The sequence below is a fragment of the Dipodomys ordii genome, unplaced genomic scaffold (genome assembly GCF_000151885.1).
Source record: "Dipodomys ordii isolate 6190 unplaced genomic scaffold, Dord_2.0 Scaffold7, whole genome shotgun sequence".
In the NCBI taxonomy this organism is placed as follows: Eukaryota; Metazoa; Chordata; class Mammalia; order Rodentia; family Heteromyidae; genus Dipodomys; species Dipodomys ordii.
Genome location: NW_012267223.1, coordinates 17,011,522 through 17,024,767, shown reverse-complemented (window position 1 = coordinate 17,024,767; position 13,246 = coordinate 17,011,522). Strand labels below are relative to the sequence as shown.

At 51.2% G+C, this 13,246-nt stretch overlaps 1 protein-coding gene across 4 annotated transcripts in view; it reads left to right on the top strand.

The window, feature by feature from the left end:
* The window catches only part of Abcc3 (ATP-binding cassette, sub-family C (CFTR/MRP), member 3), a 43,802-nt gene that overhangs the window by 12,986 nt on the left and 17,570 nt on the right, over positions 1-13,246 (top strand). Inside the window, exons 2-17 of one of the 4 annotated variants that reach the window (XM_013037936.1) lie at positions 1,938-2,114; positions 2,822-2,947; positions 3,155-3,292; positions 3,715-3,840; positions 4,021-4,082; positions 4,751-4,882; positions 5,883-6,074; positions 8,704-8,881; positions 8,972-9,133; positions 9,567-9,659; positions 11,244-11,447; positions 11,560-11,706; positions 12,005-12,092; positions 12,402-12,468; positions 12,669-12,795; positions 12,876-13,052. In XM_013037936.1, the coding sequence (XP_012893390.1) occupies positions 1,938-2,114; positions 2,822-2,947; positions 3,155-3,292; positions 3,715-3,840; positions 4,021-4,082; positions 4,751-4,882; positions 5,883-6,074; positions 8,704-8,881; positions 8,972-9,133; positions 9,567-9,659; positions 11,244-11,447; positions 11,560-11,706; positions 12,005-12,092; positions 12,402-12,468; positions 12,669-12,795; positions 12,876-13,052 (2,196 nt within the window). Of the gene's footprint in view, positions 1-1,937; positions 2,115-2,821; positions 2,948-3,130; positions 3,481-3,714; positions 3,841-4,020; positions 4,083-4,750; positions 4,883-5,882; positions 6,075-8,703; positions 8,882-8,971; positions 9,134-9,566; positions 9,660-11,243; positions 11,448-11,559; positions 11,707-12,004; positions 12,093-12,401; positions 12,469-12,668; positions 12,796-12,875; positions 13,053-13,246 lie in introns of those variants that run through there. The other 3 variants (XM_013037937.1, XM_013037935.1, XM_013037938.1) reach the window with 3 other exon arrangements.

Sequence of the window (13,246 nt, the reverse complement as noted above, 5' to 3'; positions counted from 1 at the left end):
CAGGCCCCACGACCGGACCCCATGCACCGGTGGCTCATGCCTGTGATCCTAGCTACTCAGAAGGCTGAGATCTGAGGATCGCAGTTCAAAGCCAGCCTGGACAGGAAAGTCCGTGAGACTCTCATCTCCAATAAACCACTCAGAAAACCAGAAGCGGCGCTGTGGCTCAAGTGGTAGAGCTCTAGCCTTGAGCTGAAGAGCTGAGGGACAGCGCCCAGACCCAGAGTTCAAGCCCCATGACTGACCCAAAAAAAAAAAGTTTGTACGTACACAGAAGGATTTAGCCACTAACTTTATTGCCAAATCAGACCACGAGAAAAGGCCTCCAGATTCTGCTATTTGGGGGTGAGGTCTTTCCTAAATGATCAGGTTCCTATTTGGCCTAACAATTGTCGAGCCCTGTTTGGCCCCAATGGATTGGAAACCACTGTTGGCTAACCCTCTAGAACTACCCTGTTTTGGGGAGAAAACTCCAATTCAAATAGTAGAAACCAAAGCACACTTTCAGAGAAACAGAAATAAGAAAAAGCCATATTTATGTGTAACTTGGATAAAAACTTTACATGGTAATTGTTGAAATTGGCAGTTAAAAGGTAGGTGGTTGTATCCTCAGGCAGTGTTTGTCTCTCTGTAGATAGGGTTGTGAGTCATTTTTTTCTTGTTATTTGTTTATATTTTCTGAGCTTCTTGTAAAGAATATCTAAAAAAATTAGTACATTGTTGGTCTCAGAGGAAACAATCTCAGTAAAACATGAATAACTGTATTACCACATTTCTTTCCAAAAGGACCTTTAGCTTGCCTAACTATTGTTCTACCACCTGAGCCACATCAGCCTGTGTTTTTACTGGTTAATTGGAAATAGAATCTCTCATACTGTTGTGGCTAGCTTTTCTTTCTTTTTTTTTTTTTTGTCTGTTGTGGGGCTTGAACTCTGGGCCTGGACTCTGTCCCTAAGCTCTTCAGGTCAAGGTGAGCACTCTACCTCTTGAGCCATAATACCACTTCCAGTTTTCTGGTGATTAATTGGAGATACCAGTCTCATGGACTTTCCTGCCTGGACTGTCTTTGAACCTTGATCCTCAGATCCCAAGCCTCTTGAGTAGCTAGGATTACAGACATGAGCCACCAGTGCCCAGCCTGGGCTGGCTTTGAACTTTGATCCCCAGATCTCAGCCTCTAAGTAGCTAGGATTACAGGTGTAAGCCACCCATGGTTCCTGGTCCCAAAGTACTTTTTCTAGGTGTAGTCATAGTAACCAAGGCATGTAATATAGCTGATACAGAGCAATTTTCTCAGGACAGATTTTCAGAGCTTGAAGCAGAATAGTCTTGCCTGGACAGAGAGGCTTAGACTTTGCAATTTGCAAAAAATCTGTCCTTGTCTCCTTGTTTGAAACTAACACCCATCTTAAAGATAACGAAGGCCCAGGGAAACTTTCTTTCCCATCCCCCTAGAGAGGCCTAGAGAGGAAGAAGGCTGTGGAACTAGGTACATGGTACTTTAATAGAATTTTTGTAATTTTTTCCATAAAAAAGAAAAGATAGGAATCTTGAATGACTGAAAGCAATCAGGCTGGGGGGTAGAGAGCCAAGGTACACCAGGAAATTTGTAGCAGGATGGAAATCTGTATCATTATTGGGGCCGTGGTTGTATGGGTTGTGCAACTGCCAAACTCATTGAATTGTATGCTGCAAATGAGTACAGTTCATAATGCTCAAATTATACCTCAATTAAAGAGAGAAAGTATGGCAGAAATGAAAGCCACAGCTTGCCCAAGAAGGGCAGCTTCTGCTTGTCAGCCTTCTCATCCTTGTCTACCCACAACCTCACTCCCATCCATGATGGATGGATCAGCTCTCCAGTCCAGCTACCTCCCTGGGGGATAGTCCAGGCCCCCAGGAAACTGTCACTGACCAATTGTCCTCTCTGTCCCCAGGATTCCAACCTATCTGTGTACACGGACAACCCAGACCTCACTCCCTGCTTCCAGAACTCCTTGCTAGCCTGGACCCCCTGCATCTACCTATGGGTGGCCCTGCCCTGCTACCTGTTCTACTTGAAACACCACAGTCAAGGCTACATCATCCTCTCCCACCTCTCCAGGCTTAAGACGGTCAGAAGCTCAGGGCTGTCCTTTGGGTAGGGCTGGATTCTGGGGTGTGTGTGTGTGTGTGTGTGTGTGTGTGTGTGTGTGTGTGTGTGCGCGTGTGTGTGTGTGTTTGTGTCTGTGTGTGTGTGTATTTAACAATCCGAAGGCTTGAACTCAGGTTCTGGTGCTGTCCCTGAGCTTCTTTTTTTCAAGGCTAGTGGTGTACTACAGAGCCACAGCCCCACTTCCAGCTTTTTCTGAATAGTATATTAGAGATAGGAATCTCACAGACTTTCCTTGCCTGGGCTAGCTTTGAACTGTGATCCTCAGAGCTCAGCCTCCTGAGTAGCTAGGATTACAGATGTGAGCCACCAGAGCCTTACTGGGATTCTATTTTTAATGAAGCCTTGCCTGCCTGCCAGGACCCCTCACCCCATTGGTTAAACCAGATCCCCAGACTTACCTACCCTGCAGCTTTGGCCAGGAGTCTGTCTAACAGGGCCTGCAGCCAGCTGAGCTACTCCCCTGCCTGGGAAGATTCCAACAAGTTCAGCAACAGTGGAAATCCCACCCCTACCCCCATGCCCAAAAAGCTTATGGCCGGTACTGCTCCCAGCACCCAGACCTAGGCCCAAGTCTAGTTGGCTTTTGTGACTGCAGCAAACTTCTTTCCCTAGCAGGGACCGTGTCTGCCTCAGGGATGGAGACGTCACTGTTTGCTCTGTTCCTAGGCCTTGGGTGTCCTGCTGTGGTGTGTCTCATGGGCAGACCTCTTCTACTCCTTCCACGGCCTGATCCATGGCAGGGCCCCTGCTCCTGTCTTCTTTGTCACACCCCTAGTGGTGGGGATCACCATGGTCAGTGTGGGGCCCAAGAGGCTGCGTAAGGAAGCCTCCATGAGGTGTGGACTGTGTTGGGTGGCTCTGAGGAGGAAGGCTAGATACCTGGGAGTTGGAAGAGGATGGGGTGCCCTCAGGAACATCTGGCCATGTAGGGTGGGAGGGATGGAGGCAGGTCCAGATATGCGTGCGCTCTCCTAGTGCCCCCTTGCCCTCCCTGCACAGCTGCTGGCCACCTTGTTGATCCAGTATGAGAGGCTGCGGGGGGTGCAGTCCTCTGGGGTCCTCATCATCTTCTGGTTCCTGTGTGTCATCTGTGCCATCATCCCCTTCCGCTCCAAGATCCTTTCAGCCATAGCAGAGGTAAGGGATGTGGGGTATGGGGATTTGGCACGCCCCCCCCCTCCATTTTATTCCCTCTCAGGGGAAAATCTAGGAACACAGGCTCTGCACTGTACAGTGATCCTCTGTGGAATCTTAGGCAAGATGCCCTTCACAAGTGTCAGAAGCTGTCCTGGCTGTGGGTTGTTCTGTTAGGCAAGATGACCTAAGTAAACCGCTAGCATAATGTCTGGCCCAGGGCAAGTCCTCCACCAGATTCCCAACCCCATCATCTTTCCCTGCCTCTCAGAATCCTTTGAGTTAGGGACAGGTACCCTGAGGCTGCATTCTACGCCAAAGAGCCTGGTCCGACCCCACTCCTCCACCCCCAGTGTCTCCCCAAGGCCAGGGCTACAGTGGCCAGGCTTCCTGGGGACTTCTGACACCCTCTCCACTCTCTCCAGGGCAAGATCTCAGACCCCTTCCGCTTCGCCACCTTCTACATCTACTTTGCCCTGGTGCTCTGCGCCCTCATCATGTCCTGCTTCAGGGAGAAGTCACCACTCTTCTCCCAAGGGAATGATGACCCTGTGAGTTTGCCATGGAGGGGAGGGAGGCCCTCCAGCTCCCCAGCACAACTGGTATACAGCAGCCCCATCCCTGCTCATCTCTTCCAAACAGGGAGATGCCACTTTCCCTTCCTGTGGTGAATGAGCTTTGAGAGGTGGGTAACCATCCTGATTCCTCTTTCCTGTCCTCTTACCTCCTAGAACCCCTGTCCAGAGGCCAGTGCTGGTTTCCTCTCCTGCCTGTTTTTCTGGTGGTTTACAAAGTGAGTTGGCTTTTCCTCCAGGCTGGGGAAAGAGAAGAGAAGAGAGGAGAGGGAAGGAGGAAGGAAGGGAGGCAAGCCAGGAGGTAACTTGGCTGGCTGCTCCCTGGTACCCCTGTCTCAGTGGGCAAGCAACAGGGCAGGGTAGGCACACATGGCTGTTTAGGCTGGGGCAATAGAGGCAAGGGGCCTGGCCCAGCCCAGCTTCCAGGCTTCAAGCCAGCCTTGCATCTGTCAGGCCGTGGGGACAGGCCCAAGGGGCTGGATGGAGACCATAATTAGTTCTGAGTTCTTCCGTCTGGGATAAGCCTGCAGCTTGTCATCTCCTTGGCTGCTCCTCAGAATGGCTTGAGCAGGGATAATTGTATCTGTGACCTGAGTGACAACTCATTAAACACGTGTCTTCGGGGCAGCACCTGAGGCTGCACTGAATGTGCCCCTGCCTCTTCCCTGGTGGATTTCAGCACCTGAGCCTTGTTTATCTGCACCTGCTATGGGGCATCTGAGGAGGGGGTGGGGAGAGGAGAGATAGGACTTGTAACCGCCTGCTGCTTGTTCACGGTGAGAATGACTGTGACTGAGAGAAACCCCATCCCTACCCCCTTTTTTGGAGACACTGGTTCCAGCTCCAGGCTGCTAAACTCTGACCTTGCGTGTGGCCACCTACCCAGGCTAGCCATCCTGGGCTACCGACAGCCCCTGGAGGAGCAGGACCTCTGGTCCCTGAACAGTGATGACACCTCCCAGATAGTGGTACAGCGGCTGCTAGAAGCATGGCAGAAACAAAAGAAGCAAGTAACGGGGTGAGTTCCCCCCACCCACCCCTTGCCCCTGCTCTCTAGCAGTCCTGCTCCTTCTCATGCCCCAGAGCTTCTTTTGTCCCTGGTAAAGCTGGGATTATTGTATGTGGGGGTGGGGAGAAGAGCAAGACTGGGGCTGTTCTGGAAGCCTGGAGTAGAAGGGTGGGGCTGGGTAGGGCCTGTCCACTCAGCTCCACAGAGAGAGGAGGATGGCTAGTATGTCTTCTCTCCTAGGTAGTGCCCTTAGCATGTAGATCATCTCCTTCCAGCTCTCAACAGTTCTATAGTGTCTGTTCTAGTATCCCATTATGGGGGGGGGACATTGAGGCTTAGGGTCTCCCCGTTGGTGTGGCGGAGTCAGAACCCAACTGCCTGGCCTAGAAGTCCTGCTCTTACCTTCACTCCACCCTGCTCGACTTTAAAGGGTAGATTCCAAGGGCCAGGCCCTCTAAGTTCTGTCTCACGTCTGGATGCAGGGCCTGGGAGAGAGGACCATTCAGCAGAGGGGCCTCGTCACTGGCAGCCTCTCATCAAGGATCCATGCCCAGCCAACTTCCCAGCAAAGAGATCTGGAGCCTAGAGTCCTCCATCCTCTTCCATTTCTGCCTCCAGGACTGATTCTTTTTCTCTCCTACCCATAACCTGGGATTGGGGAAGTCCGTGTTCAGTCTGAAGTCCCTGACAGCCACTAGCCATTAGAGGAAGCATGACTTGGCTTGGTTAGCAGTATCTGGGCTTACACAACTTGGAGCTCTGGGAGGCTTTTGGGACCCTCCCCCCAGCTGCCTGATGTACTCCCTCTCGGTCCCCCTAATGCTACCTCTACTCACTCAACATTCAGCTGCCCAGATACTAGACAGAATCTCCCTTTCTATCTCAGCATCTTGCTGGGGGCTGGCCAAGGAAACATCTCCTCTCCTCCTCTTGTCCAGCTTGGCCTGCTCCATGGCCTTCTGTGGCCCAGATACCATTTCCACCCACTGTCTCTTTCTCCCCCCACCAGACCCAAAGCCTCAGCGACATTTGGGAAGAAAGGCCCCCTTGAGGATGAAGCACTGCTAGGGAGCCCCCCCAAATCACGAGAACCCTCCTTCCTGCGAGCCATGCTGACTGCCTTCACCTCTAGCCTCATCATCAGCGGCTGCTTCAAGCTGATCCAGGACCTGCTCAACTTTGTCAATCCACAGCTGCTCAGGTCTCACCACATTCCCTCTAACTGCAGCCCCTCCTTGGGCAGAGGGTTAAGTCCAGGAAAGGATCAATATCAAGTGAAGAGAATCCCAGGCCCTGAACTGAAGAGGCCATCTCTACTTTCTGTGTGGCCCTTGGCAAGTGGGCATTGCCTCTGTACCTCAGTTTTCCCATTCATTCTTGGGTGCATTCTGTGCCCTAGGCACTATGGTGGATGGATGTGTTACCCATCAACTTCTCTTCAAACTTTTCCAGGCATTTTCCTAAAGTGTTTTTTAGGGAGATGCCCTGACCCACACTTTATAGCTAAGAAAGCAGATATACAGAGGGGCAAAGCAAGTCAGTCAAAGGCACAAATGACAAAACGAATCACATCGGAGTCCAGGGCTCTGAATTCCAGCTATGGTACGTCCTCCCACCATCAGTCTCTGGCATCTGTCACACCAGAGGTTTGGGTGGACTGAAGGTGCTCTCAAATGATAGGGGGCATGGAGAGCTGCCCAGCAGTCGAACCTCCGAGCGCTTGCTGGTCCATGTGTACTTCATTAGTTCAGCAAACACACCTGGAGCCCCCTAGGGATCCAGAATAGAGATAGAGGAAAAGGATGCTGAGATCATAAGATATGGCCTTGAGATCCTGGGGGAGAAACCACCAGGAATTCAATTCAAATTGAAGGTGTACCAGGTGCGTGGAAAACCCTGTTGGAAGGGCCAGGAAGCTGGCCTGGGAAATAGAGACACTTGCCAGCTCAGGGAGACAAATGACGTGAGGGAGGAGAGGAAGGTGAGGTCCCAGCATGACTCAGGACCTGAAGGGGGAAAGGACACCAAAGGGAGGGGTGGGAGATAAGGGGAGGGACAGGTAAGGCTGGCTTTGAAGGACTGGAAGCCAGGGAGGGGCATCTGGTTTGCATTTCAGAACGGTAGCACTGCCAGCAGGGTAGAAGATGTAGGGCAGGGTGACCAGGTGGAATGTTAGGTTAGATGTGAACGCAGGCCAGGAATGGAGAGAACAATTCAGCAGTTCATCTGGAGATGGGTGTGTCCCAGGAAAAAGAAAAAGGAGTCAGGGCAGCATGGTTCTGGCCTAGGTAACTGAAGGACAATGGGCTTTTCCTTGAATGATGAGTTCAAAGGGAAGAGCAGCTGAGCAAAATGGTGAGCCAAAATGCTGGCCATGTCCAGAGGCACTCATGGACCCTCAGATTTCTATCAAGTGGAAGCCCAGGGTCCCACATTTGGGATTCAGCTATCCTGAACAATGAGGGATTGGTCAGAGGACCCTAGCAGAGCTCTAGGAGTTCTGGTAGGTAAGGGGTGGGCACTGGATGCACTCTCCCTTACTTGCCAGAACTGAAGACAAAACCTTGAACACAGGGCAGAGTATAGAGAAAGTGTCCTGAGGAAGGACCAGTCTCCAGTTGCTGAAGGCCTGAGATGAGGCTCAGTAGTAGAGTACTTGCCTAGCAGGTGGGTAAGGCTCTGGGTCTGATCCTCAGCACTGTGAAAAGGAAACAAGGAAGGAAGAGAGGAGGGGAGGGAAGAGAGGGAAAGGAAAGAAGAAAAAATGAGAGGAAGGAAAAGGAGAGGAGAGAAGAGGTAGGGAAAACACAGAGGAGAGGAGAGGATTAAGCTAGACATAGTGGTACATACTTAGAAATCGCACAGGCAGCATCCTCCTGATTACCTCCATGAGTCTGAGGGTAGCCTAGGTTACAGAGTAAGATCCTGGCATGGCTCAGTGTTCAAGTGCCTGTCTAGCAAGCGGTAAAGATCTGGGTTCAAACCCCAATGCTACTAAAACAGAGCAAATGAAGCAAGGAAGAAAATAAGAAGTCAGCAAACTAAACCCATCAGAGGCAATGTAAAGTGGCAGAATAAGCTTGGTAAGAATGGAGGCTGGGACAGAAAGGAAGGGTCTAGGAGCAGTGAGGACTGCAAGGCAGACAGGGACATGAAAGTCTAGATAAAGAGAGAGAGATTATTTGCAGAGTTCCCTAACAAATTACAATGTGAGTAACTTGAAATGCCAGAATTTTATTCCCTTAGTTATGGAAATCAGAGCCCAAAGACCAAAAGGCTGACAGGGTTGGTTTTTCCCAGAGGCTCCATCTCTGGCCCCTGCCTTGTGCCTCTCTTAACTTCTGGTAGATGCTAGCAGCCCTTGGTGTTGCTTACCTGTAAATGCAGCACTTAGATCTCTGCCTCCTCTCTGTGTGTGTGTGTGTGTGTGTGTGTGTGTACATGCACATGCGCACATGCAAGTCCAGGACTTGAACTCAGGGTCTTGGGGGCTGTCCCTAAGCTTCTGTGCAACAGTTCTACTTATGGCTTTTTTTTTGTAGTTAATTGGAGATAAGAGTCTCACAGCTTTACTGCCCTCCCTGGCTTCAAACTGTGATCTTCAGATCTCAGCCTCCTGAGGGAGGATTACAGGTGTGAGCCACTGGCTCCCAGCGAGATGGTGATCCGCACTGAGTTGACAGCCTGGCCCAAGTGCGGCTGTGTAGCACCATCATCCACCTGAGAGATTTCAGAGGCAGGGGCCCGGGTGGGGTAAGCAGAGCATACCTGCAAAAAGAGCAGCCTGGGAAAGCAAGCACCTTCCCTCATGCTTTGTTTCTCCTCGTCAGCGTATTGATCAGGTTCATCTCTAATACTGAGGCCCCCACCTGGTGGGGCTTCCTGCTGGCCGGACTGATGTTCATGAGTTCCATGATGCAGACGCTGATCCTACACCAGTATTACCACTGCATCTTTGTGACTGCCTTGAGATTACGCACAGCGATCATAGGCATCATCTACAGGAAGGTCAGCTGGAGCCGAATATAGGGAGAAGCTGAGTCTGGGAAGCTTAGGAGAGGGTCAGGGAGCAGTCCATCCCCTTCTGTCTTCCCACAGGCACTGGTCATCACCAGTTCAGTCAGACGGAAGTCTACCGTGGGAGAAATGGTCAATCTGATGTCAGTGGACGCCCAGCGTTTCATGGACCTATTCCCCTTTCTCCACCTGATATGGTCAGCACCCCTGCAGATCATCCTAGCCATCTACTTCCTCTGGCAGGTGACTCCTGAATCCTGACCCCTTCCTCTGGTCTGAGCTGGCAAAGAGACTGTGCAATGCACAGGAGAGCTTTTCTAGGCACCGTGGGGCTTTGGGACTGCTGGTGTTCACGGCTGAGATTTCCCAACTCTGTGCTGAGATCTATCCCCTAGGAGACTTGGAGGCAGGGTGGCCATGGCTCTGTCTGTCATTGTCTGTTTGCATTGTCCTTCCTGGGCGTCTAGACAGCCTTCTATGTCTGACATTTGCCCATCTGTTGCAACTATGATAGCTGGCTGCTTCTGCCCATATCGTGGCCATTCTGGCTTGTCTGTCTGTGTGGCTCACTGTCTTTTGCCGCCGGTCCATCACATCTCAGGTCAGCAAGACTCTGTAGACCTTGGTGATCTGTCTGTCTATCTTATGGCTTCTCTCTCACCCCATGCCTCCTCAGATCCTGGGTCCCTCTGTCCTGGCAGGAGTGGCTCTCATGGTCTTGCTGATTCCATTCAATTCAGCTGTGGCGGTGAAGATGCGGGCCTTGCAGGTGGGTGCACACTCCTTCCTAGAGCACCGGGGCCAGGGGCCAGGAATGGGTGCTCACAACCCCAGGATGTCTTGACTCCCTTTTACTGAGTGTGGATAGCCATAGATCACTTGCACAAACCTTAGCTCTTTCTGTCCTTACCACCTTGAGGGGGGTTTAGTGACATTCACATTCTGTACCTGAGGTACCAAAGCCTAGAGAGATTACGGCAGTCCAGAGTCAGGCAGTTAGACCTGAACTTGAACTAACAAGAACTTTTTCAATCAGGCATGGTGATGTATACCTGCACACCTGTAATCCGAGGCTGCGGCAGGACATCAGGTTCAAGGCCAATCTGGACTACATCCTAGATCTTGTCTCAGAAAGAAAAGACAAAAGAACTTTCCTCCTGTGCGGGACTAAGCTTAGCTAGCCTAATGGACTAAATGACCATTTTTTTTACACTTGCTGAAGTCCTCAAAAGCTTCCTATTGCACGTAAAAGAAAAGATCCCTGAAGACACCTCACCAGGTTCTCTCTTGTTTCTGTGGTATGGCTAAATCTCAGCCAGGCTAATCTTCCTGTTTATCTTCTGAGTACTAACTCTGGGCTGGGACACTTTTCACATAGTTCCTCTGCCTGAGACACTTTTCACTCCCTGCCCTGCTCAGCATAAACATCACTTCCTCCAGAAACCCACCCTGGTTACACAGGCTAAGTTAGTTCCCCTGCCTCTAGCCTCCCACAGAAACCTGTTAGTTCCCTTTACAATGTACACACTGGTTTATAGTTAAGCATTTACTTGGATAATTGCTTCTTCTTATCTGCTTTTTGCCATCACATTGCTGATTGTATAATAGATAGTTAGGGCCTTGTCTGCATTGCTTACCAGTATTCTCCATCTGCTACATAGCCTGGCACATAGTAAGGGTTGAATGGATAAATTAATTTGGTATGCCAGACCTTGGATTAGGGTTGGAACAGCTAAATAAACAATTCGCACCCTTAGGAAATTCGTGGTCTAATGGGGGATGGGAGCATTACAGAAGGATGGTGATAGGGATGAAAGGAGAGAGTAATTTGCTTTAGTTTTTATTTATTCATTTTTATGGCCAAACTAGAGTTTGAACTCAGGGTCTCATGCTCTTAGTTGGCTTTTTCATTCAAGGCTGAGGCTCTACTACTTGAGCCAGGCCTCTACTTCTGGCTTTTTGCTGGTTAGTTGGAGACCAGAGTCTCATAGACTTTTCTGCCCAAGGTTGGCCTTGAACAGGGATCTTCAGATCTGTGTCCTGAGTAGTTAGGATTATAGGCGAGAGCCACTGGTGCCAGGCAGCAACTTACAGGATGCAGGCAATTGGAAGACCAATGACTGTAGTGCAGAAGATAGAGCTGGATTTCTCAGGCTGAGGACATGGGTAGGGGGCTGGCATTCCAGACCAGATAGAGAGGCAGGAAAACACAGAATGGTGTGGACTGTCTATAGTGGATGAGGTTGTATGGAGGGGTGAGCCTCCCAGGTTGGGAGTCTGAAGAGGGGAGCAGGTCTCCCCTTCTCTCTCTCTCTCTCTCTCCCCTTCTCTCCCTTGATTTCCCATGGCACAGGTGGAGCAAATGAAGCTCAAGGACTCTCGAATCAAGGTGATGAGCGAGATCCTGGGTGGCATCAAGGTGCTGAAGCTGTATGCCTGGGAACCCAGCTTCTTGGAGCTGGTGGAAGGCATCAGGCAAAGTGAACTCCAGGTGCTGGGCAAGACTGCCTACCTGCAGGCCATAAATACTTTCATCCTTGTCTGCACCCCCTTCCTGGTAAGGCTTTCCACTGGTACTAGGTTCTGGCCTCCTGATTCATCAGCCCAGGGTCCCTGTGTGGCTTGGGCCCAGCAGACTCCACATTGATATCTACCTCCATGCTGCTCAGGTGACCCTGATCACGCTCGGGGTGTACGTGTGTGTGGACCCAAACAACGTGCTGGATGCTGAGAAGGCCTTTGTGTCTGTGTCCTTGTTCAACATCTTAAAGAACCCCCTCAATTATTTGCCCCTGTTAATCAGCAACCTGACTCAGGTAATTATGCCCCGGCAGAGCTAGACTCCTCTGGAGTCAGGTTGAGGTCAATCAAGGATCAATAATCAGAGAAGAGCCTGAAGTCAGGGAGGGCCACTGATCAAATGGTATCTGAGTGTGGCCACAGCTTCCTCTGACCAATCTAGATGTGATCTTTGGGCAGTGGGAGCCATGAAAGACATGGTTGGGAGGGAACCTAGCACTAGCAAATGGGCCCTGGCTAGCCCAGGAAGTTGGGTGTGAAGGATAGGAGGGGCGGGAGGTGAGAAATGGCCTCTTGGATGCATGCCCTTTGCAGACCAGCGTGTCTCTGAAACGGATCCAGAATTTCCTGAACCAAGATGAACTTGACCCACAGTGCGTGGAGAGAAAGAACATCTCCCCAGGTCCAGACCGCCTCTACCAGCTCTGACCTGGCCCTGCCCTTACTCTAGAATATTCCTTTTCCACACTTTCTAGGTTTTGGGGGGGGGGACTCCTTTTCTTCTTTGGTGTCTTTTTCAGTTCCATGACCCCTCCTTTCTCCCTCTTCTGCATCCTCTTCCTCCTCTGCCCCCCGGCCAGGGCTCCTCATAACTTTCCCTCCTGGGGACCCCCTTCCCTCATCCTCCTCCTCTGCCCTTTTTCCCTCAGACCCCCCTGCTTGTTTCTCCACCCTTTGGGCTCCCTGACCCTCAACACCTTTGTCCTCCTAGGCTACGCCATTACCATACACAGGGGCACCTTCACCTGGGCACAGGACCTGCCCCCCACCCTGCACAGGTACCAGCTTCCCCTGTTCCCTACTCAGCTGCCCAGAGTAGAAGGAAGATCAGATCAATGGCAGCAGCCTCCTTTCTCTTCCCTTTCTTTGACGGGAAGCACAAGAAGAGCCTCCATTTGCCTGGGTGGTTTCTGGATGGGAGGAGAGGGCTGGGGACCAAACATGATCCCTGACTCTGACTGGGGCTTCTTGCTTTCAGTCTAGACATGCAGGTCCTGAAAGGGGCACTAGTGGCTGTGGTGGGGCCTGTGGGCTGTGGGAAGTCCTCTTTGGTGTCTGCCCTGCTGGGAGAGATGGAAAAGCTGGAAGGCATGGTGTGTGTGAAGGTGAGAGACATAAGGGCTTCCAAGAAGGGCATAAGGCTTGACAGCCTGGGGCAAAGTCTGAGGCAACCTTCTGTGACCAGGGCTCCGTAGCCTACGTGCCCCAGCAGGCATGGATCCAGAATTGCACACTTCAGGAAAATGTGCTGTTTGGCCGAGCCCTGGATCCTAAACGCTACCAACGGGCATTGGAGACATGTGCCCTGCTAGCTGATCTGGAGATGCTACCTGGTGGGGACCAGACAGAGATTGGAGAGAAGGTACATGTCTCTTTCCATGTCTCGGACCAGTATGTGTAAGCTGCCCAATTCAGCCCAGCCCAGATCCAAACACTCCTTCACTCATCCCTTCTCTCAACACACACATGTAGTATCATGCCCAGCTCTGTACCAGGGGAAATAGATCATTTCTGAGGGAAGCCAACTCATAAAGAGTAGGAGCCATAAAATGTTCT